The sequence below is a fragment of the Brachionichthys hirsutus genome, chromosome 10, assembly GCF_040956055.1.
Source record: "Brachionichthys hirsutus isolate HB-005 chromosome 10, CSIRO-AGI_Bhir_v1, whole genome shotgun sequence".
NCBI classification, from domain to species: Eukaryota; Metazoa; Chordata; class Actinopteri; order Lophiiformes; family Brachionichthyidae; genus Brachionichthys; species Brachionichthys hirsutus.
Window position 1 is genome coordinate 10,515,580 of NC_090906.1, and position 27,598 is coordinate 10,543,177.

The 27,598-nt window shown below is 40.9% G+C and overlaps 1 protein-coding gene across 1 annotated transcript in view; it reads right to left on the bottom strand.

The window, feature by feature from the left end:
• Positions 1–1,317: 1,317 nt before the first annotated feature.
• The window catches only part of pcdh1a (protocadherin 1a), a 66,742-nt gene continuing 40,461 nt past the window's right edge, over positions 1,318–27,598 (bottom strand). Inside the window, exons 3-4 of the mRNA XM_068744371.1 lie at positions 17,942–18,164; positions 1,318–1,691 (exon numbers count right to left, since the gene is read on the bottom strand). Coding sequence (XP_068600472.1) covers positions 1,318–1,691; positions 17,942–18,164 — 597 coding nt within the window. The remainder of the gene's footprint in view (positions 1,692–17,941; positions 18,165–27,598) is intronic.

The following is a 27,598-nucleotide window of genomic DNA, read 5'->3' on the forward strand; positions in this document are numbered from 1 at the left end:
GCCTGTGTTAAAAAAAGTATTGACATTAAATCAAATATTCATTCTGAAATCCCCCCCCACGCTATTGACAATACCAAGGGATTTCTTGATATCCAGATATTGACTCGCTGGTCCCCATCGTCTGTTAATTCTATTCAGTGTGTGCCGAAGACGAATATCTCATGAGATCGTTAAAACAAAAAGCACTCTCTAAGTAGAGCTCTCATGTATAGTTTACGTCAGACATTAATTTCCATAAGAGCTAAAACTCTTGTAGTGGTTCCCCTCGCTCAAGTGCCCGTCCATGTAAACAACTTGAGGGGTAAGGATTATATGTGATATACACATGGAGCCTGTCTGATTGTCAGGACAGAGTAGAGCTCGAGAAAATAGATATGTGGAAGTGGTTCCAGTGTCAGGATGCGTCACAAGCCAATCAGAATGTGTCAAGAATGTGCATTTGGTCATTGTGACTCTGTGGTACGGTGGCCAAGTCAACTGTTTTCCTGACTTAGCGACAGGTCACAGCGCTGAGAGTCAGTGGAACACAATGTCATTTTAAATGCTGCATCACAGCTTTCTCCACCAGTGGCAGAGCTCAATGGGGAGCAGAGGTAAAGGCCATTCTATCAGGATTAGGGGTAAAGGTGTATATGTGTGTGTGTGTGTATGAGTGTATGGACTGGATCAATTCCTACCACAATATCTAGCTCCACTACTGGGAGATGGTTTCAATCAAGTCTAAACAGCAGCAGCAGCAAATGAAAAGCTTAAATATGCTAGAATTCTTTTTTTTTTTAGCCTATGCCAGACAAAAATATATGTAGAACACACCATTCATATGTATTTACAGTACTGTACATTAAGACAGACCATTTCATTTGATAGTCAAAACTTTTTATGCCTTCTGATAGGGCCTGACTGGCTGTCTGTTTAGATATGCCAATGGATGGCACAAGAGCACTGATCACAAACGTTCAAATTCAAGAGGTCACTTCGCGGAACGTGACTCTGTTAACTACGACAATACTTAGTGACTGCTAAAGTAGCAATTTCCATCAGTGCTCCCTTTTGGTCAGTTCTAATTTTATTATTCGATATTTTGCACGAGTAAATGAGTGAGTGCACCAATTAGCTTTGTGAAATTCGTAATAAATACGCTAATAAATTAAAAATTTAAGGAGAAGATGATAAAAAGCTTGTGTTCATGCCAGTGATTAAATGAGTCACAGCCTATTATTAACTACAAAATGGGCATTGGCTTTAACATGTGGACAGCCTGTTTCTCCTTCTGAACTCGGTGTATCTCTAGTGCACCAATTGGATGCCGATATGCATTCACAGGTAAATTTCTCTTTTTGGAGTGTGGGCAGGAGGGGAGGAGGTGGGAGGGAACTCAGAGGCTACGCTCAGGGGCATCTCCTCGAGGGGACAGTCCTGACTGGCGTCATGACCGCTGTTGGAATAGGCACTACGGGAGGGCGGAAGGCGCGGTCGGTGCTCCTCGCCGCCCAGCCTAGCGCTCCCATTTGCCAGGCGTCCCAGGCTCCCCCTCTCCTGGTAAGGCACAAAGGTGGAGAGTTTTGGAGGGTTCCTGGTCTTGCGCACGGGGGAGGGATGCCCAGGCATCCAGCAGGCGTCTGAATGTCCCAGTTCGCTGCACTCAGTTGTGCAGTTTCCGGTCATCGCCACGTCAGGGAGGGAGCGGATATCTGTGGGTGTGAGTGAACGAAAGGCACCATCAGAGAGCTTGAAAGTAATCTGAATCCATCACTTAACAACCTTTTGGATTTGAATAATTTGGGTGATTCTGCAAAGAGTTTAACTTTCACCACAACTACTAATGATTAAAAAATAAGATTTTTGTAATTATTTTCAATAGACTTGCATTCAGAAATTGTAATCAACACTGACAGATGTGGTCTGCAGACTAAAAGCATCAAACAGTCAAAGAAAAGTCTGAAAGGCATTTCTGAACAGAAATTGTGTCATTTTAAACACCCCGTGAAACCAACATCCCCCACCCACCCCCTTGACGTCTTTGCAGCTGTTGCTAAGCAGTCTGCAGCAGTTGCTATGTAGCTGTTGCTATGCACTGTGCAATGAGCGCTACTGTGTGTGTGTGTGTAGGTGTGTGTAATCCTTGATGTGATACACTCAGGAGATGGCTTGCTGTGTCTGTGTCACTTAGAAGTATCCAACAGCCGTTTGTCTGACATGCTTTTAATATATCACTAAGCATTCAATGGTATTGTGCTGATTTCCTATTGCTTCAAAGGGCTTTATGTTGTTGTTGGTTTTTCTCAGTCAAACATATTTAAACATCACAAAAATAAATATACAATGTTGAAAATATAGAAAGATGCCTCCAGACACGTAGACGTGCAGTGTTTGATTACCAAGAGAATAGCTGTGTCCCTGTGAGCAAAACCATTGTAGAAACAGATATTGATTGGCAGTGCTAAAATGAGTTCTCTGCCCTTGATTATCTTTCATTTCCTTTTCAGAGTCCCAAATTAAATAAATGGGTCCATGACCCAGTGACCTGATTTTAATGTATAAACCACAAGTGCTTCAAAAGAAGTTTGCTTCAGCGATTGCTCAAGAGCACATTGGGTTTCTGCAAAGCCACATTTGCTTCACAGAATTGTGCAGCTGGCAGCAAACGCATTTGTTAAGCGGCCCACCTGTTGACAAGCGAAAACGTGCAGGCCGGATTTAATGGAAGCACCAGTCAATTTATCTTTGTTATCTTTTCAGACTGTGCCCAGGACAGCCAAATCAATGTGTTTTAAGGCCAGAGCAGGCAACTAAGATCTACGACACTGCGGTGACACCCACATGTAAACTTTTGATTGCTGTGATAGATGCATTACTGTAATGCCTCATAGCTGTCCATGCCATTAAAGAACGAGTCCGTCACTGATGCTCTTGTCTTGCTTTCTGGCTATAGGACAGAGTGTGAAAGAGAGCAAATGTATTCATTGAGGATGTGGAGAGCTCGGAGCAACACTCGAGGACAGAAAGATGTTGCTGCACGAATTAGAGGCTCATAGCGAGGCTTCGCAGCTGATAGTAAAAGTGCTAGTTTGACGCTAAGCCAATGAGACATACCATCAGTATTGTATTCATTACCAGTGGCAAGATAATTATCCCATGCTGAGACCGGAAATACTGCATCTGGCCCACCAAGGCTTCGATCAATCAAAAACCAAAGTAAGAGATCAAGTGGAATGACTAAACAAGGGTTTTGTTCTCCATCTCTTTAGGTGTAAAAAATGCATTTCTCATGTGTAATCTATAAACAATTGTTCCATTGTTTATGAAACAATCAATAGCATAAGCTATTGTTACTTTTAATCTCATTGTTCCAGTAATGCTAAATAGCTAAATGTTTCAGCAATGATCGGCCCTTTTCATGCTTAATTGTGTCATTATGCTAAAGCAACATACTCTTCTCCCTTTTTTTGGTTTGGCTAGTCCATGTTTACATGCCGGTGATTCTTTTCAAATGAACGAACGACATTTTTTATGCCTAATTTAGAGAGAAGAAACGGGGTTTGGGAGAAAAGGCGTGCGTGTCCGCCGCCTCATGCATGATGATGATTTGAGGTTCATTTTCTCTGCGCCACTGAGAGCGTTGTCTGCATGCATCACTGCAGTGAAATGGGCCCTCGCTGCAAGAGATGTTCACGGCGAGAGAGTCGGGAAGAGGTTTGAGGAGCATGCTCCCAAGCGCAAGCACAGTCGCGTCGGCGTCTACTCCAAAAGGATTTCACACTTGATTTAACCGTCTGCTCAGCTTCCAGGAGGTTTATGCCACACCAGGCATCTGTATAAAATGTGGAATGGCTCCATATCTAAAAAATCTGTGCTCAAGGAAAAAAAAAAGTTAATCTACCTAGGTTTTATAAAACAATTTGCCACATTTAGCCATATTATTTTCTTTAAGAATTAGAAATGACCATTACTCTCAAACCTGTGAAGGAGCAACGATATTATGAATACATGCACAGAGATCTCAGTCAGCCATAAAAAAAGCTGCATCATTTATCTGTGAACCGATTGCCACGTCCTCAAAAACTCCCAGGCCAGTAATTAACTTAAGGTCGACTGTTTAATAAAACAACACTGTGCACCAGTGAAGAAAGTGAGAGAATTAAAGCACATTTGAAACCACACTTATCATCATCAAGAGCCATAAAATCAGAAATGACATCTGAACGCATCATCTAGCTCAGGCGTGGGCAAACTTTTTGACTCGCGGGCCACAATAGGTTCTAAAATTTGACAGAGGGGCCGGACCGAGAACAGATGGATGGAGTGTTTGTGTGAGCTAAATGACTAAATGACACATGAAAGCTATTGCATTAAAGGATTTGGCCTTTTACAGGTAGCATGACAGGGAAAATGTCAAATGAATGAGGTTTAATTATAATACAATTATATTTAATGATATAATTTGGACAAGTTCGGCGGGCCGGATTAAAAAGACCAACGGGCCACATATGGCCCCCGGGCCTGGGTTTGCCCATGTCTGATCTAGCTTGTGTCAAGTCACATGTTATGGCGAGATGATGACATTACCTTGAATGCTGGTGTTTCTTCTAAATTTTAAATGCATTTATTTTAAGTCACTTTGACACCTTGTCTGTTCTTGACAGACAAGGTGACAGTGCCTTGAGATGACTTTATGTTGTGATCTGGCGCTATATAAATAAAACTGAATTGAATTGAATTGAATGAAGTCGAGGTCTATATTCAACCACAGCCTGTCACGCTTGTTCCTAAACGCTGTCATTAGCATTCTGAAGAGCATGTCATTTCCACTCACATGTCAGCTCAAAACACATTTTCAACATGTAATAATAATGGTAAACTGCTCATTGTGTGGTTGCCTGAGTGTTATCAGTATCATCACTGGCCTTTCTGTTGTGTTCAAAAATATCTCGAGGAAAAGGAAGAAAATAAAATCGATATTTATGATTAAATGTTTTATTGTGTAGCATTCACTGTGGCTATTAGCCATCTGCAGTGTAGTGCCCACTACAGCAGTGCTCCGTACACAAAAACACACTTTCTAAATTTGACTGAGATGATCGTTGTTTGAAATTTGAAAAGGACAGGATGATGGGGTGGAGTCACAGGAAAGGGCTTGGCAGGAAATTTGTAGTTTTCTATCGGGTCAACCCTGTTTTCTCCAGCACTTTTACTAGAAATAAATCTGCTCAGTGTCTTTGACAAACCCCTTGAGAGTTTATAGTCTTGTATGTCATGGTTGGAGAGCCAAGGTGGACAAAGGAGGACAGACGGGCCAACCACAGCACTATTATGCCAGAGGCTGCAAGAGAATTTAGAGCTTCCGATTTAATTTTGAACAGCAATGACATGTCTTGCTTTCTGAACAGAAGTCTTTCCCACTTGACTCAGAGATAACTTGCACCTTTGGCTTTCCTTCTCTATACTGGGTCACTCCCATCGGCTTGCTTGAAGCAATTTCATGAAAGAAAAAAAAAAGAGAGAAAACATAATTTCCACCTACGCTATCACATGAACGACTTACTGTGAACCTTCTACACCTCCGCTGCCACCTCCATCGAAGTAGCGACATACACTCCACAGTGCAGCTACAAAGTGGGGGCACACGCACAGCTTAACCTCCCGGCTGACAGATGCATGTGAGGGGTGGGTTTGCATGCTGCTTGCATCAGGGTGCCAGTGGGAGGTGTCCGGCGTCTGAGGCAGGCTTCCTCATTGTCTGATCCCCTGCCCACGGGCATGGGGGAAGCTGCCTCTTCCTGAGATTTCACACTGCTCCTCTCTGTTTGATTGCAAATGCTGCCTCTACCCACCGGCTGCTTTCCAGCGTGTGTGCCGCACCGCTATGATCGATGGCGAACAAATATGAGAGTCCCACAGCTCAGAGAGGGATGGTGGGGGGAAAACAGCTACTATATTGTTTGAGAGTGTGTGTGTGAGTGATATTAATGGTATATGTGTGGTGCCTGTAAACAATTTATGTGGCGTATGACTAAACTATTCCCCCCCTCAAAAAAAAAAAAGACAAAAAAATAAATACGGAAATACTTCAGACGTGAGAAGACGGCACCTGGTGCTGGTTATAAGTATAATAACTGGGTGTGAATATACTCTGATTGTCATACCCCGTGAAAATGAAAACACAAAAACAGGGTTTTGTATTTCTTTTGCGATGACATGTCTTGTTATTCAGGTGCTCTGAACAGTTTCTCCCCGTAAGCAGAAGCTACTAAAAACAGTATTGTTTTTCTCCGGAGGGTTGCATTTTTTTTAAGAGAGGAAAACTTGCTGGAAAACATTATGTTTGTGCACAAACATAATGTTTGACACGCACGTGTTCCTTGCTCATTGTAATGGAATACAAAATAACAATGGTAGCGTTTTGAACGTCAGACGCACGAGATTGCATCCCACAATCAGAATAATATAGAATATAAAGAAGGCAGAAGGAAAGGGGGTGTATGGGTGATGCACATCCATGCTGCTGCAACACAATGGTGTCTTCCTGTAGATGGCAGGTATGCATTTACTCCTCAGGACTCACAACAGCATGCCTTTGTTTCATTTTCTCGCGAGAGCGTTACTTTACATAGCACCAAAACATCTATGCCTCCGTTGAAAAGTACATGTAAATGATTAAACTGTGTCTAAAACCGCTGAACCTTTGTCATTTAAGCTGTGTGCAGCATCCCAAATGTTACCGACACCGTCGAAACCCAAAGGAATCCCTCATTTTAGTCAACATAATGTTTCAACCAATGTTGCTAAGATGTGCAGGACAGGCTCAGACGGAGGAAACAAGTTAGTGAACACAACCAAACCCTATAGTGGAAGGATGATTTAGTGAAATCAAATGGTTTGCTTCTCTGTCAAATGGTTTACACAAGGTGATGCAACGACGTGCGGCGGCATTGAAGTCTGAGGCGCACATGTCAAAGTGAAAGATTCAGCGAGGCCTGAGTTCTCGGCTCCGTCTCCTCACTGACAGAGGCTTGATGAGTGGACGTGTCAGCGGGAGGCACGTCAGGAAAAGACGTGGCGGATGGTTCAGTGGTACATTTCCTGTCAGTTCTCCCCTTAGCCAACATTTTGTCTAAGAGTTCCTTTATTTGAAGACTGCCTTTCATATCGCTGCGTTTGACAAAGCCTTAGCGCGCCAATCGAGGAATTGATATACAGTGCGAAATGTCAAACAGTACTAAGGTGTTGTCAGGCTGTGTCACACGCGGGGCATCTTCAGATAAAGCAGACCCGAAACATCAAGGGAGGAGACATCTAAACGATGCTGTAATGTCGCTTTTGTAAGTTATATAATTGCTTGTTTGCTGGTGCGCAGAGGTTGTTTGTGAAATCCTTCTAAAGGGAGCGAGCCTCCAACAATATATTTGCCTCCGCAGCCAATTACTGACTGGAAATTGCATTCTGAATAACATAATATTGATTTGCAGCAGTTGTCAATGGTAAAAACACAAATAAATAATTTATTGCAAACATAAGCCACTCAGGTCTCTGCTTATTATACAGCCATCAAAGGCCCACTTCCATAAGTTTCCAGGCTATTTTGCCACTGACTTGGTTGAAACAGCACCACGGTCAATAAATGTTTCAACAAGGTAACACAAATTGAATACAAGGTCTCCTGATAATCTTCTTATCCATTTACATTAAGGCAAAACATTATTGACCAAATTCCCACAGTTGCCCGAGTAGACATGGGAAGGAAAAAAGATGGTCTCCCCGTTTTGTCTAAATCTTTTATAAGAGCAGTCAGTTTGGATAATAAACATGATTACTCGATATGCTGGATTCAATCTCGTATTCATGCAGAGAAAGAGAGCTTTGGGGACTCAGAGGACCATGTGTAAGTTGTGTTTGAGATGCATTAGTCAGACTTCAGTGCCTAAATTTATAAATTTGCATTTGTTCTTTAGGCCAGAGCAGGTATTTTATTAATAGTGTTCATTTAAATCCGTAATGCTGGTTGCTCCAGAGTTATGTAGATGATGGTTAGGATTAAAACACGACCTTTTACAAAGAAATAACTTATTTATATGTTTAGTATAATACTAATAATGTTAAGCACAACATGCATGGACTTTATTACTTGCCTACCATATGTAGGGTAATGATATATAAGTTTAATAATGCCAATAATCATTTAAACATTTGCTCTGTCTCGGGTTAGCGCTGTAGCCTCACAGAAAGAACGTACTGGGTTCGTATATTTGTATTCGTTTGTGTGTTCTACGCATGGGTTTTCTCTGGGTTCTCTGGTTTCCTCCCACCTCCAAAACCATGCAATTTAGGTCGATTGACTGTATGTGCACAAATGGTTGTCTGAATCTGTGCGGTGGCGACACGTCCGAGGTGTACCCGGCCTCTCGCCCATAGCAAGCTGAGATAGGCTCCAGGGACTCTCGTGACATGCAAAGAGGAAAAGTGGAAATGGGTGGATGGATGGGTTTACTTAAGAACTGATTCGATGTTATAATCATATCGTACATGTGCAATATGATAACCTATTTCCTCCAGTACCTTTTGAAACACTCGTCTCCTCTTTCTCCATGATTCCGTCATTCCTGAAATAAAAAACCTCACATTTGCTTTTCGGATTTCTGTGTATTATTATTAGGTAGGCTGAAGGAAAATGGACTAAAGCCTTGTGGTGCACAGAACATTGTGACTAGACACTCAATTGGCTGATTCTGTATGTATTTTTTTAAAACTTATTTTGCCACAAAGCATAGCTCTGTTATTAATTATACGCAAGGTCAAGGATGAAGAAGGCAGGGTATTAATCAGTTTGACTAATGGTTTGGTTAATGCTAGTGTAAAGAGTACATTTCTCGCTGAACTACTCGACTGACTCCGCTTGACTCTGATCTGCTGTGAATGGTATTGTAAACAGGAAACAGAAAACGGTCTGGTGTAAATTAGTGAGGGGAATAAACACCATAAGAGAGACAGTATAGAGACCGAAAGACACAATGGTGCTGAGAAAAGTCACCTTTTTGTGAACTGCTTTAACAGGTAATATTGTCATGATAATTATCAGACCTTTTTATCATCCAATCCTTCTCTGATTACTGCGTGACATTTACAAGAAGAGTCACTTATCTATTCCTGTCTCACTCCGACACGCTCACTCTTCCTCTTGTCTGAATGCCGCTTTCTTGGTCACTTGCCTTTGAACCTTTTTTATTTTGCTGCTTTGAGCATTCACATTTGCACTCTATGGCTCTTTCTCTCACCATGGCAGCTCTCCATGGTCTCATATCAGCAGATAGACGATAATTCATTTCAAAGAAAACATTCAGTGTACAGTGTTCCTTTAACGGAACGTATATGGAAGCACTCAGGCTTTTTCCACCTCTTTCAATGTGTTATTGCTTTGTTTTTACTTTATTTGTCCACGTCTTTTAACAGTGCCCATTCAACCTATTACAAATCTCACTTCCCTTCATCAGAAAACCATTGTTGCTTTCATATGGATAAGGTAAGAAATGGGAAAAAAAAAAAAACACTGCTTAATGCGGCTGCAACTGCAATTTAATTTTCATATATAAATGCAAAAATCAGTCTTCCTTATGTGATCTTCAGCTCTAATTGTCAAAGAGGGAATTATTTCCCTCCGAGGATTAGCTCCTGAGGCTAATTCATATGCATCACTTTCATGCTCACTATCTTTCACTCATTGATCTTATTGACATGAAAAAAGGATGTCTTCCATGATCCATTTGCTGTTTTACCTCCCCTTTCGATCAAGATGTTATCTCTTTTCTAATTTTGCCTTTGATCTCCGTGATCCCTTAACTTGAGAAAGATAGCATTAGTCTTTAATTAGCAGACACCTGCACAGTCAAGGTAGAAGACAGCCATTGAGGAAAACAGCTCTGAAATAAAATTTATAGTGACATATTCTGCACATCTCCGCAGCCTTGTCGATGGCTGCGGTTGCTGCAATAACACTTTTATCATTTAATCATATCCTCAAACCAGAAACCAAATGATCTGCTTCAGGCTGAAACAGAGTACTAATGCAGTCTGGATGCAGTCCAGGTAAAAATGCAAATATCAGCACAAGTGATAAATAGATAAAGGTGATACAATGTAATGCACACAGATTTGGATGGTGCAGCGGCATTCAAAAGTAGGGACAAACATCAACATAATCTCACAAAATCCAATCTTTAGAATCATGTCAGCAGTCAACGCAGCGACTAAATAACGGCCCTGGAGAGACAAAGCTTTATTTGACCATTTACCGTAGATAGAGAGTTGCTGCATGACTAGAAATTCACCAGGAAAGTCAGCATACTAACCCAGTCAGATGGAAAGCTCTGCTCCCACAATGCCCAGAACAGTAGGGCTATGAATTTGGAAAAGGACAAATCAAATTTATGACATGATGAAATATGAAAATTGCCTTTTGTGGAGCAGAGAGGCAACAGCAGCAATTTCCTAAATGCTGCTTTATCCGTATTTTCACTGTCAGATGATTGCTCTTCTGACCAGCTTTGATTAAGGGAAATGAAAACATCAAAAAAATAAAATAAAAGTTTGTGTCCAAGGATACTGATGCCGACCGTTGCTGGAAAAAACTCAATTTGTGCTAAAATGGGTTGGCCACAATGTGTATCACAAGTAAATGGGAGCAAATTAATATGAATTAAGGAAGAGTGGCATTCACAAACTTCATTTCTGATAATGTTGAAATAAGTCTAAAATAACTACATTAAATATATTAACCTTTAACACCTGTGTTGACCATATATATGAGATAATATGTGAAATTAAATGTGCAGGAGACCCTGGAATACATATTTTGGTTCATTTAATGTAGCCCATACCTCCACTTTAGTGCAGCTGTATGAATTAGAGGGGCCTTAAAGTAGCACCATAAATGTTTTATCACATTAATATAACATAAATGAACAGGGCATGTACTACATTGTGAGATAATGAAATTAAAATTTCATCAACTGATGGGTAAACTGGGTCAGGCAGCAAAGTCTAGGTCTGTGTGTGACCTTGAGTGTGAATGGCATGGTATTATTAATGAAAATGTTTTCATATTCACTTGGCTTTTGTTTCAAAAACGAGGTGAGAGCTAGGATGGGATTTTCAAGTGTGAATGATTCAGTAATTTAAAGAGCAGGAAATCAAAACGATGATGGAAAAAAAAGATACAAAAATGCACATTGGGAGTAAGTATCGCTGTTGCTTTTTTTTTTTTTAAGAGGCTCCACTCACCATCTGTTTTTCAGTCCCTGTGGTGGCTGTTTGATGGGTGCCTCATCTCCTGGCTTGAAACTGTTGCAAAGTTGACTGCTCATCAAGATGAGTGACAAGTGTCGGGCCTTTACATCAAGATCATCGGAGAGGGAGCTACCCATAGGGCAAGCGAAGAAAAATGCTGCATGAATATTGCAAAAATATATATGTTTTTTTCTAGAGGTTTCATACATCTCCCACATGAAGATGTGCCCTGGGATATTTCAACATTACTTGAACATAAATGCTGAGTTCTGCCATGGTGAGCCAGAAAAGGAGATTACACACAGGCAGAAAGCTACTTTAGATTGAGACAGCCGTCTGAAAATCCAGTCTGAAGCATAGTTCATATACTGTGCAAAACAGCTAATGCTCATTAAAAAAAAATCAAATGCAACTGTATCTTTTAACCCAAATTAAAAAGTCAATTAAACCTGTGAAACCAGTGTAAAAATTGCAACACGACTGCTTTAGGTTAAATACGCCTTTGGTGGTTCATATCTGTTACAGGTTTCCAATAAACCCAAATAGGCTCTCTAATTACACATGAGATGCTGCAGCAATCCATCACCGAAACAAGATACACCGTCATGCACAATTCTGTCTGAATTACTTCACTTTTGGCTGGAAAACAAGAGTATTTAGGGAGAGCGTTTGCCAGAAAAGAAGTTTTAAAGTACGCTTTGAAAGTCAGTATATATATAAAAAAAAATTGGCTCTAGTGAAGCAGGCATTAAGATTGAATCATAATAAAAAAAAACTAGTAAGGGCATTCAGATTGTTTCTGAAATAGGCCAGCAAAATGTTAGTTAAGCCATTTGGAAGGCATAAGATTGTACTATATTTAGTCATGAGGTTCTTGTTAGCTTAAGCCATGTAGACCAATGAATGCATGATACACCATGTTAACATAAAATTGCAAAATTAGGAATTGATCCAATCGGCAAGAGGATATTTCCATTTGTTAAAAGACTGAAATGTAAAAAAATGTACTTTACACTCATGGAAGATTGTAGAATAGAAAATAATCACCTCTGCTGAATATCGTCCTATTTGAATGTGTAAAGTCGAGTGCATTCTGAGATCTCTTGAACTGACAGTGTCAATGCATAATGGGGAAGTGATTTCTTTCCTCCGTACCTCAAAAGGAAATATGGAATGCATGTAAGACACATACAGTTCAATTCCAGTCTCAAGTGTTATCCATCAATGAAGGGCAGGACACTCGTTAGAGCGAGGTTCAGCAGCTCTCTGTCCTCATCATACCATGATGGAGGGGCGACCCCAAGGGCCTTTCTCTTGATGCCAGCCAGGGCTGCCTGGAATGGCAAAGGTTGAAGAGCATTTGTCCCCAAGCCAGCATCCCCTCCCCAATGCACAACACTCTACCTGGTCTGCGCATCACATCAGGCGTGAGACTGGGTAAGCACCACTGAGAGCAACAGAGCTCCACCACCACTTTCTATTTCTGCAACTCTGGGTCCCATGGACCTGCCAGTGGACACTCAGCTAAAAGGAGCATCTCTTACAGCCCTGAATTACAGCGGGGTAATAAAGATTTTTTTTTTCTCCATGTCTTTACAAACTTCCAAAGCTTGTGTATATACACACACCTCCACCTCCAAAGTGATGCTTCAGCATGCTGTTGCCCAGAAGTGTGGGAAGTGTAGGCAGCATGCTATCCAATTTTTGCCTAACTACTGAGAAGCATCCACTTTTGTTAGTGTAATACACGAGGACATCTAAAGCTTAGGGATGCTGGCTTAGGCATACCGGCTCACTCATTCATTTTACAAGCTTAGTGATAAAACCGGGTATTTTTTTTCTGTGGCAGCCTGGTGTTAAAAGCTCTATTTATGGAACCTAATGTGCACTTATATGTGCTTCTTTCTGTGCATAATTCAAGATATTTATTTGAATTTAAATTCATTCCATTATTGTGGCAGATCAAAAGATTGATTTATAACAAAAAAAGTAGCTTTATAAAGTAATTTATTGTTATCAACAGACTTGAACAGATTTACATTTACATTCTGCTGTATTTGCGACTAGTCCTAAGTGCTGTCTGCAACATTTATTTCCCACCACCAGGGGGATTATTGCTGTGTTCTGTTCTCAATCTCCAAATAATTAGAAAGACTATTCCACCCCCAACAACTCAAGCACAAAAAAGCCCAACGCATAAAAACGGCTTTTATAAAAAGGCAATACAGACACAGTCAAGTTAGATATTAAAAATTAGATTAACGCGATTAAACAACACAACTAAATATGACTGCAATTGATTAATCACAATTAACGCAGTAATTTGCCATCCCTAATATCATACTTAATAAGACCAGACCCCAGCTCTGATAAAACATTGCATAATCACTGATCTTACCAATGTCTTCTAGACAGCTGGACACAATGATGAAGCTTCAAAGAAATCACTTCTATGTGCAAAAGAAGGTTGCGTTAAAAATGAATGCAAGCAGTAGATTTTCTGAGACAATGGGACTTCTCTTTCAATCTGGAATTCACATGTGCCTGCAATCTCTGGAGCATAATAATATGCCCAAAAGAAAATAAGCCAATTCCTTCCATTGCTGCAGTTAATGGTCTGAGCTATGATACATGTCCTTTCTCTTCCTGTTCAAAGGTCTGGCCTGCCTGCAGCCATTTGACACACACTATATAATGTGTGTCATTAAAGCATGGGATGAGTGTGTGCAGGTCTTATTGTTAGTGACTACATGAGCAAAAGAACATTTTCAAATTCTAATTGGATGAAGGGAAATCCAGACACATTTGAAGCTGTGACACACCATCAATTCCTCTTTGGATTCAGCATGCATTGTCCCATAAAGCCATTTGCAAAGGGCTACAGTTAACTGTTGTCAGTGGTACCAAAGACTAATCCGGGTTACAGAGTTTAATTCTGCTCCAGTTAGGCTCTTCCAGTGACCTATTTGCTCCAAAATGAAATTATAAACAATTGAGGGACAATGAACAGCGGCAGCTAATGTGAGCATAGCATAATGCCTGTGTGAGAATGCGCTTGGGATTATAAGCGTATTACTTCTGACAACTTGCCTCAGGGGACCACTTGTAAGGATGTTTTTTCTAATACAGAGGCTTCCAGAAAAATGCCAACTCCCCCTGTTGACCTGTCCCTTCTTGGGTGGTGGCAGCTGCAGCAGTGGCTGACACAGGCCACTATACCAGTTCAGGCTTGCATGATCTCACGCCACTCAATACTTCTATCAGGCAGGGAGTCTGACAAGACACAATGACATCTGACTGAGAAAATCCATTTCTCTGCATCAGCACGCTATACTGGCACCTGGGCAGGGGCCCAAGCTGGCACGGGGGAAAAAAAAAACAAGCCCCATTAGGCTGACGTCCCATCTCTCTATCTGCACACCATTTTCCTCAATATATTTTTGTTTTGTTTAGAATGTTCCCCTTGCTCTGGTTTACACACAAACCGGGCAGTTACATTGACGCAGCAATGGCCAAATCACTGGTACGCTGAATGATACGGATATGGCAAGTAGTGAAAGCAGAGGGAAATCTCTGACGGGAGTTCAAAAAGGAAATTAAAAAAAAAAATACAATGCTACATGCATGATCTGAGAGATCTAAGGCAGGGAAATCAGACCGCATTACTAAAGAACCTCATGCAAATGCCATTTATTCCATTTTATCTCACACTTCTCAATAGACCATATGGTTGTGAGTCTGCACAGAGAAAGATACGGTAAGACCCCATGCTGGGAAACCGGCAACATCAAAATTCCTCTGTCTGTCGTTTGAATAGTGTGTGTATGTGTGCGTGTGTGTGAGCCTTCAATCCACCGGTGTCCTATCAGCGCTAACCCTCATATCAAAGCCAAAAGGCCTCGCCACCGATCCGTAGAACAGCGATTATCATCTCATTTGAACTGGATGTGATGGATATGCATGTGTTGAATGGCTCCAGAGTTAAATTAGGGCACAGTGAAGGGCTTTGTTTGATAAAGATGGAAAATTGCTTCTGAAAAAAAAAGCTGGCATGTTGGCCATGTTTCGTAAATACTCGTATTCGTACTTACACGTTCTGAACAGTTTAAGCTTTCAAAAAGGGCTCATTATGACAGGAGTGCCAGACAGTCGGAGCGCAGCTGTTACGCAGTCGCAAGGTCAAAATAGCAGCATGTTCAATTTCAGACGTACGGCAATGTTACCATGACTCAGCAATTTCTGCACTTGCCCTCCCCCACAGCTTTAATAGTAAAAACAAACTCATCATTCAGGCTGAACCACTTCTAAGAAGACCGATTAACGTCCTCTGACAAACAAAAAATTAAGTTACAGGGTAGTAACTAGTGAGCTGTTAAGAAATGATGGAGCTAAGTGATTATGATGAGAGTCTTTCTTGTACAATAGCACTGCAATCAAAATGATTAAGATTGATGGGTTGGTTTTGTGCAGTATGAATGCAGGTGCACACACAAAAACAGTTCGTATCCAAAATATAATTATTTCGGGCACTTCCCAGAAGTCGCAACCATGGTTGAAGGTTCGAACGTAGGTCGCCAGGTAAATTAAAAACCTTTCCGAATGTGCTCAGCACTCCTTTCTCGACAATGGCGAAATACGATTCCTGCATTGCTTCCGACGCTGCACCAAAACTGCCTGTCTAAACCAGCAGATCGCTTCTTCCGGGTTGGGGTGAGTTGGAACCTCACGTACAGCGCCATAAGTGTCTTGTGATCTTGTTCATGACACCGTCCGATGCAGTAAAGGTTTGGCTGATTTCATTACAACAACAGAATTGATGTCACTGTCATTCATTCAAAAGGCAGATATGCAACTGTCAAAGTTCAATTCGTATGACAAAACGCATATCCCTGTCAATATATTCAAGGCCCACTCATGCTGCGGCTGACAGTCTGGGGATCATATATTCTGTTTTATCCAACTTAAATAGAGTGACACATGATGCTCACCTCCCATTTTTTTTTTGCCTGTCAGTCATCTTTACCACAATGAATAAAGCCCCGCACCAGAACAACCCGTCACACTGTCACTCAAAGGCTTTAAAAAAAGATTTCAAGTCACCGTTCAGGTGCAGCCGGCAAGGAATTCCTCTGTCTTCTTTGATTTTTCCATCTAATCCTTCATTTTGTGTGGGCTCTTTGTTACCTCCCTGAAGGTGGAAATCACATTTTAATTAGGTCTATCCTTGGTTAGCGGTTCATCTTCACATCTCCCTGTCCTATGCGCTCTTCCTATGGGCTTTGCTTCCTTGTCAGAGAGTCTCAGTCCCCGCTCTCCCTGTCACAATCTAACATATTTGCCATCTTGTGCCATCTTTTCAGTCTTTAACAGATCCATCTCCTCTAACAATCTTGCTCTCCCACTACTGACAACAAAGAGCACGCTGTCTGACAAAACCTGTTTTCTGCGGATGCCAAAAAAATGCACAATGAAAAGTCACAACAATAGAAAAAGGGGGAAAAAAACAGATATTACATCTATTACAAATCCTGAGTGCAGAGAGCAAATGGAAATAGTCAGCTGTTGGCTCTTGGGTGGTTGCATAGAAAATGAACAAATCGATTCACTAAATGAGATACTATGTACTCTAGTAACTTACTGCTATAGGGCCGTAGGGAACCGCAGTACTGAACTGCATCATTGGCATGATTTTCAGATAATATCACAAATCTTTTCTGCACGCCTTTGATCCTTAGATTATGATGTCATTAACTAAAATGAACCAAAAAAAAAGGCGACGGAGAAGAATATACTCACTACTGACACAGTATTCATTCATAGGATGCAATGCATCACAACATTAAGACAGCTATTCTAAAAATAGAAGCATGTCATCTGAATTTTGGTAGGTCGTGACAGTGAGACATTTTCGTCTTTCATTCTGCAACATTTGTCAGTTCCATTGACATAACGTTCATCTGTATGTAATGGTGCGGCAATGATATGCAAGTATAACACTAAGGTTGTAGGTGAACAGCAAATTGTCACTGTAAATGCACCATGGAAATCTCCTTAAGCGTCTTAGAAGACAAGGATTGGCTGATGTTTGGAACCTTAGGAGAGTAAAAAAGTACTCTAAAATGCACAGTTCAGAGGAAAGCAGCCACATCCTTGACTTTTTTTTTTATGCTGAGACCACGAGTGTTCTGGCCTTGGATTGATTACTGTGCCTAGAAATTATGGTTCCTGCACACCTAAGCTGCAGTGCAACATGGGCCCAGTGCACCAAGGAGATGTTTTCTGTAAACACAGCGATGTCTGCACAGATGTCATGGCTCAGATTTATTTAGAGGGCAAATGCTCCATTAGTTTGGGCTTTTTAATTAGCACACTTGTAAGAGAGGGTCATTTAGAATGCCTGACAGAAGACCTGCTGATGCCACACGCACACACACACAGCACAGATCTGCTTAAAAACCAATAACATCTCACACAGTCATCAGCAAACACAGCACGTCAACATCTCGGCTGCCACAACATATCAACTGTAAAATGGCAAAAACAAATCTCCCCAAAATTCCTCCGCCGGCACCACCACACTCACTAAGAGACTGTATTAGCGGCATTTACATTTAAATGCATATTCATAGAGAACACAACAGAACTGAGGGGCTTGTCACCGTACCGTTTTCAGGGTGCTCGGTTTCTCCAATGCTGCCATCTGGAGTGGTTCTTTCGTAGTGGTCCTCCGGCAGGGTCAGCGGCCCGATGCGAGGACCAGACGATGACTTGCTGCTGGGAGTCTCGGATTCCTCCAAGCCGCTGTCATAGTAGCTGTGCTGTGAGGCATCCTGCAGGTCCTGCACAGGGTTGGTGGTGGTGGAGAAGGTCACTCGCCGGTGGGGGTGCTAAAAAAACAGAGAGGCAACAAATCCACATCTTCAGCACGGCGGGGCGTTCCGTTTTCGTTTAACTGTGCCATAGAGACATTCTGCAGGTTTGTGCAACTGTTCAAAGTCCCCATATTTAAAACTACTGTATGGATTTCACTGGTCTCATAAAGTTCACTCTTCAAAAGTCAGAAAATAGTATTAAATATTAAACACTCTTAAATATTAAATAGTCATTTGCAGTCTTATTATGCTGAAGATTATATAAGGTAGAAACATATCGCCAGAGAGAGAGGTTATGGACCTCAATAATAAGAGCTGACAAATTATGCAGAAATTGCTTAAATTGAGACAAAAAAAATGAAGACAGTGTTAAAATATTGCTTAATAAATCACACAATGAAACATGAATATGGGTTCTGTGTTAAAATACGCTGTATGATACTGTTCTGTATTTGTAAGAAATATATAATTTGCATTTGTGTACAGTCCATAATGAATAAGAGGATTGAGACTCTGCTGCATTAAAAAAAAAAAAAAACTCCTATTTTTAATTCTTATGGTAACATACAACTCTCGCTGAAGTCTAAATAGTTTTTTACAGATCCAGGGCAGAAAATGTAAAGACATGTTTTTATTAATGGTTTATCCTATCAGGAGCTCCAGATGGACGCAGCTCAGAGTGTGGAGCAAACAGCAATGCCACCGTCACTTTAACAATTACACCCGGAGCACGCAGTCGAATAGAAACGGCGTCCGTATGTAGATACAGAACGAAACTCTCATGCACGTGGAATATGTATACGACTGTGTGGCTATCGAAGCATACAATACAAACAGGAGTCAGAGGGAGTCATGCAGATTGAGAACATTCAATGTGTTATTATGAGTCAGACAAAATTTTCATTTTCCGAATCTAGCGCTGCCAGACAATGGCAATGATTGGTGCACTAATCAGTTGCCGCAGCTTGCTCCTTTCCTTTCTCCATATTTGAATATTTCCCTTTTTCCACAGCTTTTGATGTTTAACTGTGTGGAAAGCTGGACAATGTCTCTGCTTAAGAGGAATCCTAATCTAAATAAGACTAACAATAACAAAAAACGCAATGGTGGAACTATAGCTTGTGGCAGTCAGCAGCATTTGGAATACATTAGCAGATCTCCTTTCACTATATTATATTCTGATGAGATCTGATATACGCACGAGAAGAATAAATGAATGAGTGAAAACACAGACGAAATCTTAAATTTGATATCTTGAAGTGGAGCGTAGCGGTACAATAAATGATTCAACATCACACCCTTTATCAAATTGAATGGCTTGTAAATACAGTTAGGAGACCATTAAATGTCCTCCTCCAAAGATCAGTTTACTAATGGATACTTACCACCGATCCACAACAGAAAGATGACTCCTTTCAGAGCAAATGCAGAAACACCCCCACCCCCCACTCCCACACGTGATCGCCCCTCGTAAAAGTCGGGAAAGCACTGATACAGCAGAACAGGCCTGCCTCTGCTGCACCAGCCAGACCAGATCAATACCACAGTCCTGTGCTTTTCACCATTCGACCACCTTTCTGGCAAACAAGCCCTCGCTCAAAAATCATTTGAAGCATCAGCCTTTTAGTCCACATACATTAGATATTGAGAAATGCTTTTAGAGCTTAGGTAAGTGCTATCAGCGCTGAGGCCATAATGATGTTAGTGTTAGCGAACGTTTCCAGAAACCTGTTCATTTCCCCATCATTTCAACCAGTTGCATTTCTCTCTGCACTGAGGCATCCCTTCTTCTGCCTTCTATGTAATGATTATAACCATTATTTGAGTTCCCCGCCTACATCACAATGCATCAATAATTTAGACATGAAGTATAATGGAATTTCCCCTTGCAGAAATAAAAAAAGGGCATATCTTAGCCAAGACATCCAAAAAGCTCATAAGATATCTTTGACAGAACTTATTTATATTTTTACACAACAAAATTATGTCTGTGTGGGATATGAATGCTTGTGTTGTAAAAGTGAATGCAAGTGTAATTAATGTGTGGTTTTAATTATACTTTCAAATGTGCACCTCTTCTAAGCTATATGTTGTGCAGAAACTGTACAATTAAGAGTAGACTTCATTGTTATTCATATATTTACATACATAGATTGTTCTGATTCCAGTTCTGAGGTTGCCGGGATACATTCTATGGAAATAGACCGTAGTTAATTCATACTTAACATTAAATCCCAGTGCTGAACTGCTTCAACATGCAAGATAATTGTGCTTTCATCTACATGATATTTATAAGTACCAGGCTGGCGCAGACAAATTACATATTTCATTGGTGCATTCTTAAAATATAATCGGAGGTCGCTGAGGCTCGACAATTATTTAAATGTGTGTTGTTTAGTTGTTTAAATATGGATTCTTGCTTAAACTTCTGCTCAAGGCATCACTCCAGAGCGTCAGCAGGTTTCCTGGGTATGATAACTAGCTAAGGCTGCAGAGATGGGAAATAGATTCTCCTTTCAGTCAGAGCACAAATCCTTTGCCAGGCCTTGGGGGTTGCAGGGATGCTGCAAGACGGAAGGATGGAAGGGGAGGCTGAGCAAGGAGTGGGGAGTTGGTCAGGCAGACACGGGCAGCACTCTGGCTTGAGGGGACAAGCAGAGGGATTACATTCTGGGAGACTGGAGGCGGGAGAGTGGGATAGTTTGGGTATAGTGGTTGGAGTAAGAAGCGATGGGGTTGAGAATAAAAGAAGGGACATTTATGATGACATCTGAATTCATAACCCCATTTAGATTGGGCAAAAATGGCCTCATTCATACCCCTATTACTGTATTACAGTCCCAAAGCGCATGGAAATAAGCAGAAGGATTCTGTGTTCTTCAGGGGACCAAGACACACTTTTCATCACCAAGAAGAGTAATGATTCATTTCTAGGTAGAAATGTAACTCGGTGCAACCTCTTTCTGAAGCGGTGCTAGAATCCTGCAAACTGCTACGCTGACACGAGGCAGCCATTCATCGCGCATGCCTATTCCAAGCCTGCCAGACATCTTTTATTTGTGTTTCACTCTCTGCTTTATTAATGCTTCTCCTATGTAGATTTGCTGCATTACTTTTCTGCACTTACTCCGTGGCTTTGAAAATTGAAAGGTTACACTGCCAACTACTGTCTGAATATACATACTACTGTGTTTTTAACCGTTGTTGGGATAAATGTGTAAAGAGAACTTTTCCGAAAACGTGTGAATGCATGACTGCTTTTAAAATTCAAAGGGAAATGTGTCCGTTTTTAACAAACATGTCTTGTATATGAACAGAGTTCTATACTGAAATGCGAGATATAGCGATACCTTTGTGCATTCCAGTCATAGGAAAGGTCTGTAAATCAGATTCTTTGCACAATGAAGCTAGTGGGTTGACTGTGATCAATATATCCTTCTCTAAGTGGACAATGAAACCAGGACACTGGAAGCTTTAAATATAATATCCAACTGGGCGAGGCATTCTGGGCACAGAGAGGAGAAAAGGTAAACCAATAGTTGTTTGATGTGCTGCTATTTGAAGTTGCTATGTAAGCCGAGTGCGCTTGATGGAATCATAATCATCACTATAATTTGTTCTCCCTCCAACTGATTTGTACCAGTCAATAAAATAAAGGTGCACATATACAGCATACATTTAGTAGGGTGGAGTTTGAACTTCTGCTTCTGAAGCACGTCACAGATTTTGATTTAAAGCAGGAGCATCAGGACTAAGGAACGGAGAAAAGCGATGCCTGAAAGAAGCGTGTTTTTTATATTGAGACTGGCAAACCACATCTGATTTTGCATATTAAGACATCAAACTGTAAAAGTAATTGAACAAAAACAGATTTAATAAATTTTCGTGGGTGGCTTGACGTCTAATTTAAACATTGGATTTCACATCATCCTTTGCATCAGCCGCAAACTGACACATAACTGTGATGTCGTGTCCAGAGACCCATTAGCCCACGTTGTGTTTGCAAGTGTTGGGGACAAAAAAAAAAAATACATCAGTCACCGCTGCTGCTAATGTTGTCTGCTGTGATGGAGGGCTTTGCGCTGAGACAAGATATTGCTATGGTGTTTAGAGCGAGAGGATACATCTCCATTATTCACCCAGCCTGCAGCTTCCTGTTTTGCGTCTGTATCTGAAAAAGATGCACCACAACTCGGTTTGTGAATTGGCTCATGCCTATGTTGTTTCCACACCAACGGACACAGACGGGCTATCGCTGATAGTTATATCTAATCACTTGCGAGTAATAGCCTGGACAATCTGTCCTAAAGATGGGATATGAAGTAAAAAAATAATAATAAAAAGATAATGCATTTTGCCTGCAGCTTGAAAAAGGACCACAACAAATCCCTGATGGGGCAGCTGACCCGATTGCTGCTCCTTCTGGAGCTACCTGACACCTCAACCCCCATCAGGTGAACTGTCATCCAGCCAAGCCTCAGCAGAGTGCAGAGGGATACTGGTACTCATGTAGATGAGAAAGCTCTTCCATCTTCTCTGCCATTTCTCAGACTTCCAGTGAGTTAGACTAATAGTTTGAATGAGTTTCCTATGCTTTTAACTTTCTGTTTTGATGGATCTATGCTTGAACATTTGGTGATCACGGTGGCAACTGTGTTGTCTGTATAGTTTGTCACAATAATTCCCCGGTGTTCCGTATTTCGAGCTAGCAGCTTGGTGGCTGCTACATATGGTGGAAGCAGATATACTCGTATAGCGGCAGCAGGATATTAACATATAGCAAAGCACGTTTAATCAATGTAACTCAAAGGTTATTATTGTTATTCACATAATCAACCGGCACGCTGGTGATTCTTTTTCATAAGTTACCTCATGATATGTGAATTTTTAATGATGGTGTAGCCTTTAATATCTGCACTGAGATTTAACGCCTGAGAAAGTATCCACTGTTTAAGGAATTAACCTCCACATTTTAATGCAGAGTAGTCGATGCTTCATTTATGACACTTCAACTGCGTCTTCATTTAAGCTGCTCACACAGCTTGCCACATCACAGTGAGAAATTGCATCCTTTTTTTATTTTTATTAATTCATTCTAAAAAAAAGAAAAAAAGAAAAACCCAATAATTCATTTCTTCCGATGACAAATAACAGCATGTGCTAGACTTCGGTAATAAATCTTCTCTGTAAATCTTCCCTTCTGTGTGTCATTCCTTTGAAGACAAAATATTATTTTTCCATAAGAAGAAATAATCAGACCATGAACCCAATGCTGTATTTAAAAAGAACATCGTGTTGCTTGCCACGTCCAATGGGTATTGTCACAGTTAGATTTCAATATGTATTTATTTGTATTTCTATTACACAGAGGTAGTATTTAAGGTGAGTCACCGTGGCGGTGAGACATGCAGAATATTAATAATTTTAGATCAGACCACAAAGGATGATGATGATAATGACCGAATACAATCTATCGAAATATACTTGTTGTGTTGTACAAGTACTGAAATTTTTACAGGAGAGTAGAAAAGAAAAGTGTTAAAATTGGACTCTTGAGATAAAAAAAAAAGAATGCACGCTTCACACAGCCAGCAGTGGAGAGCGAACCTTGTATATGTTTTTTGCATTCAATGTAGAGTTTTCGTGGAATACAGTCCTCTATCTAAACTGTGAGAGACCTATGTGGATGCGTTTATCAATCGCAAGTTGAGGTATGTTTGAAGTGAAGTTGAGCTGGAAGCTAGGCCTCGCCTATTGAATCACGGTTATGTCTCTCAGATATTATGAAATGGGTTTTCTGCCCATGTTAAAGGAGACGGCTGATGTCTCGGTGCCCCTGTGATATGAAAAATTCAATTTAAAAGGATGAGAGAAAGAATAGTGCACGGCCTATTTTCATCCCCCCCCCCCCCCACACACACACACAGATATGAGAAAGATGTTCTGTTGTGGAGGGAATTATGCCAATCGTACTGCAGAGGAATTCCTTCATAATTCAATTCAATTTCTTCTAAATCCCAATGGCGAGCTCCTCTGGCATAGGGGGGTGAGGGGGGGGGGGGACAGAGACAAAGAGGGAGGGCGAGAGACTGAGATGGAAGAAGAAGAGATAAAGATTGAGACTCAATGCAGGAAAGAGACAGAGAACAGCCAGACTTAGTAAAAGCTAAGAGGAGGAGGCATACGTATGTGAATTGCCGCAAAGGTGTTTCAGTCACAATGAATGTTGATCAATGTGGCATTCGTGTATAGCAAAATATTTTCTTACCTCCCTGATGTGGATAAATGTTAGTAAACTAGTATCACACAGTGGCTAAGTGTGGTAAACCGCTAGTATTTGTATTTGATCTCTTCCCCCTGGTGTTGCTTTTGCAACACTGGCAATAAAATGTGCATGTAAACTCTTTGATGACAGTTTGAGAGTTCCCTGAATGTAGGACCAAGAATTTCCATTTAGTTGCAGCATCTGTGAGTACATCCTGGCTCTGCCGTGCATGAATCAATGAGCTCCTGCCTTTGAAAGCACGGGAAAAATGAGCTGCACCAACAAATATGACAATGAAGAAGTGCACCTCTCAGTGTATCCAGCGAGCATAAAACCATAATGACCAAAGCAGTTGCGAAGGAAATGCATATGGAACTGTTTTTATTTTCCATTTCACTATTATGTCCTCCATTCTCATTCCATCTACTGCTCTTCTCGCTGTTGCAATGAGCACACACCCACACACACACACACACACACAGTTGTTTTTGTAGGTGCAATAGCTCCAAGGCAAGCAGCATGGAATTGGAGTCTTCAAAGAGTCTTGGATTATCAAAGAGACACAGCTACCAGAAAACTAGGGGACACGCAGGAGAGGGGGGGGGGGGGGGGGGGGAGGGAGGAACATAAGTGAGAGATGGGAGGGGGGGGGGTGGTGGGTGCGGAGGAGTCAGCATGGGTTTGGGTGGATATGAAGTGATCAGACAGGGGGGAGGGGTGGGTGGAAGGGGGGAGTGGAAGTTCTTTTGTTCATGTACTGTAAATGGAGGAAGAAATCAGGCTGGAGTGGATGCAGTAAAAAAAAAAGCAAAGAGAAACCTTAATGGTCTTGATAGGCTTGATTGATTGTGTGCTCTTCACTCTCTGTGTTACCACCTCTGGATTGTTGTGTTTCTTTTGCTGGAGCATTTCCTTTCAGTGGCCTTGAAATGCCATAATGTTGTCAAAGTGAAACCAAGTATTACCGCAGCAGGGAATATGGCTGCCACGTCTGACGACAAACCTGACTCCTCGCGCCACTCTATTTGACAGGATGCCGGAGTATTGGTGTGAATGCATCACCCTTTGACAAAAAGCTCCCTGTCAGCCCCTCTGTCCCACAATGAGCTATGAATGCCCCCCCCCCCCCATTACATGAAGACCTCTCACTATAGAACACATTTCAAGTCAGTGTAAAACTGATTCTGGTCGGTTCACTGCTGCCTGCTGCAGGGCATCATCCAACAATGATCCTGTCTCACTGGTACAGCAGCCACACATAAACCTCCCACCTTCAATGACCTGCTTCAAAACGAATTCAGCTCATTTACTGTGTGATGAGAGCGTAAAATGCTCCTAACACGCAACGTCCAAAACAAATCACAGTCACGAAAGCAATCTTCCCCGATGTGCACGACTCTTTTTTTGAAAAATATGGTCCCCGCGCTCATCATTTTTAGGGCCGCGCAATATAACGGAAAAAGTTCGACATTCCAATTTGCCAGCGGACAATATTCACATGGAAGGACACGCAATGTCGACTAAGACATAACTCAAGCACATTGTGTTTTACTGTGTGAAACAAAAGGAAAACTCACAAGGTTAGCATTTTCCATCACCAAAAAAAAAAGTCTATTCAGATTTTAAAAGGCTGTTTATCTTCCACCCAGTAAATTGTAGAGTACAGGTAAAGAGCACAGTACACAGGTACATTAAAAAAAGATATATTAAAAACATGTTTTTCCTAAATTCCTTTCCACCTGCTCTTCGCTAATGTTTCAATGTCATGTCATGAATTGCTCGCGCATATTTAGCAGGCGGGGCGGCAGAAGGATGAACCAAATGTACTGCACTGAGATTTGTATTTATTTTTTTCTTAGAAGAGCATAGATTTTGAATTATTTAGGTTACTAAGACATATTTAACTGTGTATCCGTACAGGAACAACACATTTGCATTCAAAGTCAGAATGTCAGCCTTTTTATATAAATATAAACCCCAATTGTGTTTGTATAGGAAAAAGAAAATCACCCATCCTGGCCTTATTGCCAATATTGTCTTTTTTTCTGATATAGGCATAAAAGTTAATCTTATTCTCTGCACACTTCATTGCCTACGCTGCACAATCTGTTGCATTCATCAAACAAATTATGAACTCATGATGAAGCCCTGTATTTGCAGTTTTCATTGCATTAGTTGGGGAAAGCACACAAATTAACAAAAAAATAAAAAATAGTTTGGATTTTATTTATTATTTATTTTATTTTGAGTTTTTGAGGGTTTAATTATAAAGATGGAAATTAGTCAGAATGATTAATAATACTCCACATTTTTAGTTAAAGTGGTATTTTTCTTGCATATTATATAAAAGAATGTGATGCAGAAATCAATATGCTTTGGTTTGGAGGGGAACGATTAGATTTGGGGAAGTAAAGAAAAAGAATAATTTGTAAACTTAATTGGAATAGAAGAGGAATGATTGGTTTAGGGTTTAGATGGCGATGCTTTTCAACTAACGCCATCATTGTCTTAAACTGTGGTGACTAAATATGCTAATATAAGCTCATAGGGCCAAACCTAATCCTGTAGAAGAATTCTTTGCGTTGGCGGTTTGCAAGCGACATGCTATTAGGCACTGGAAAGGAATCAGTGCTCTTAAAAAAGACACAAAAGACACGTGTGGGAGAATTGCGAAGCACAATAAAGAGAAGAAGAATAAAAGAACAGCAGGTTACATAGAGTTAACATGGAGGAGCTGCAGATGATATCCTCTGCCAAAATGCAAAGGAAAAAAGCAGAACTGAAAGAGGAGAACACCTCTTGCCTTAGCTGTTTGGCAGAAAAGATGTGAAGTGAGAAAAGATTTGATCAAAGAAGAGTGATGTTATGAGTATGGCCTGACAAATGACGGCAGGAGGGTGAAATTCCACCTACAAAATAAGATTACCATGACAGAGGAGGAGCTTTATTGATGCTTCCCGTTTGGGTTGGTCTGCTGCTGCAACGGATGTTTTCCATTTTCTTAGAAATAGATCTTGCAACCCTCATTGCAAAAGCTCTGATAAGGCACATCAAAGGCGATACATCAAATTTCTGTTGTGGCTGTTCTTCTATGTAGTGTTGATCTATTCCATTAGAATCAACATTTTGAGTTTATAATGTCCTCATTCTTTACTGAAATGTGGGTGCATTTTTTTTTTTTTTT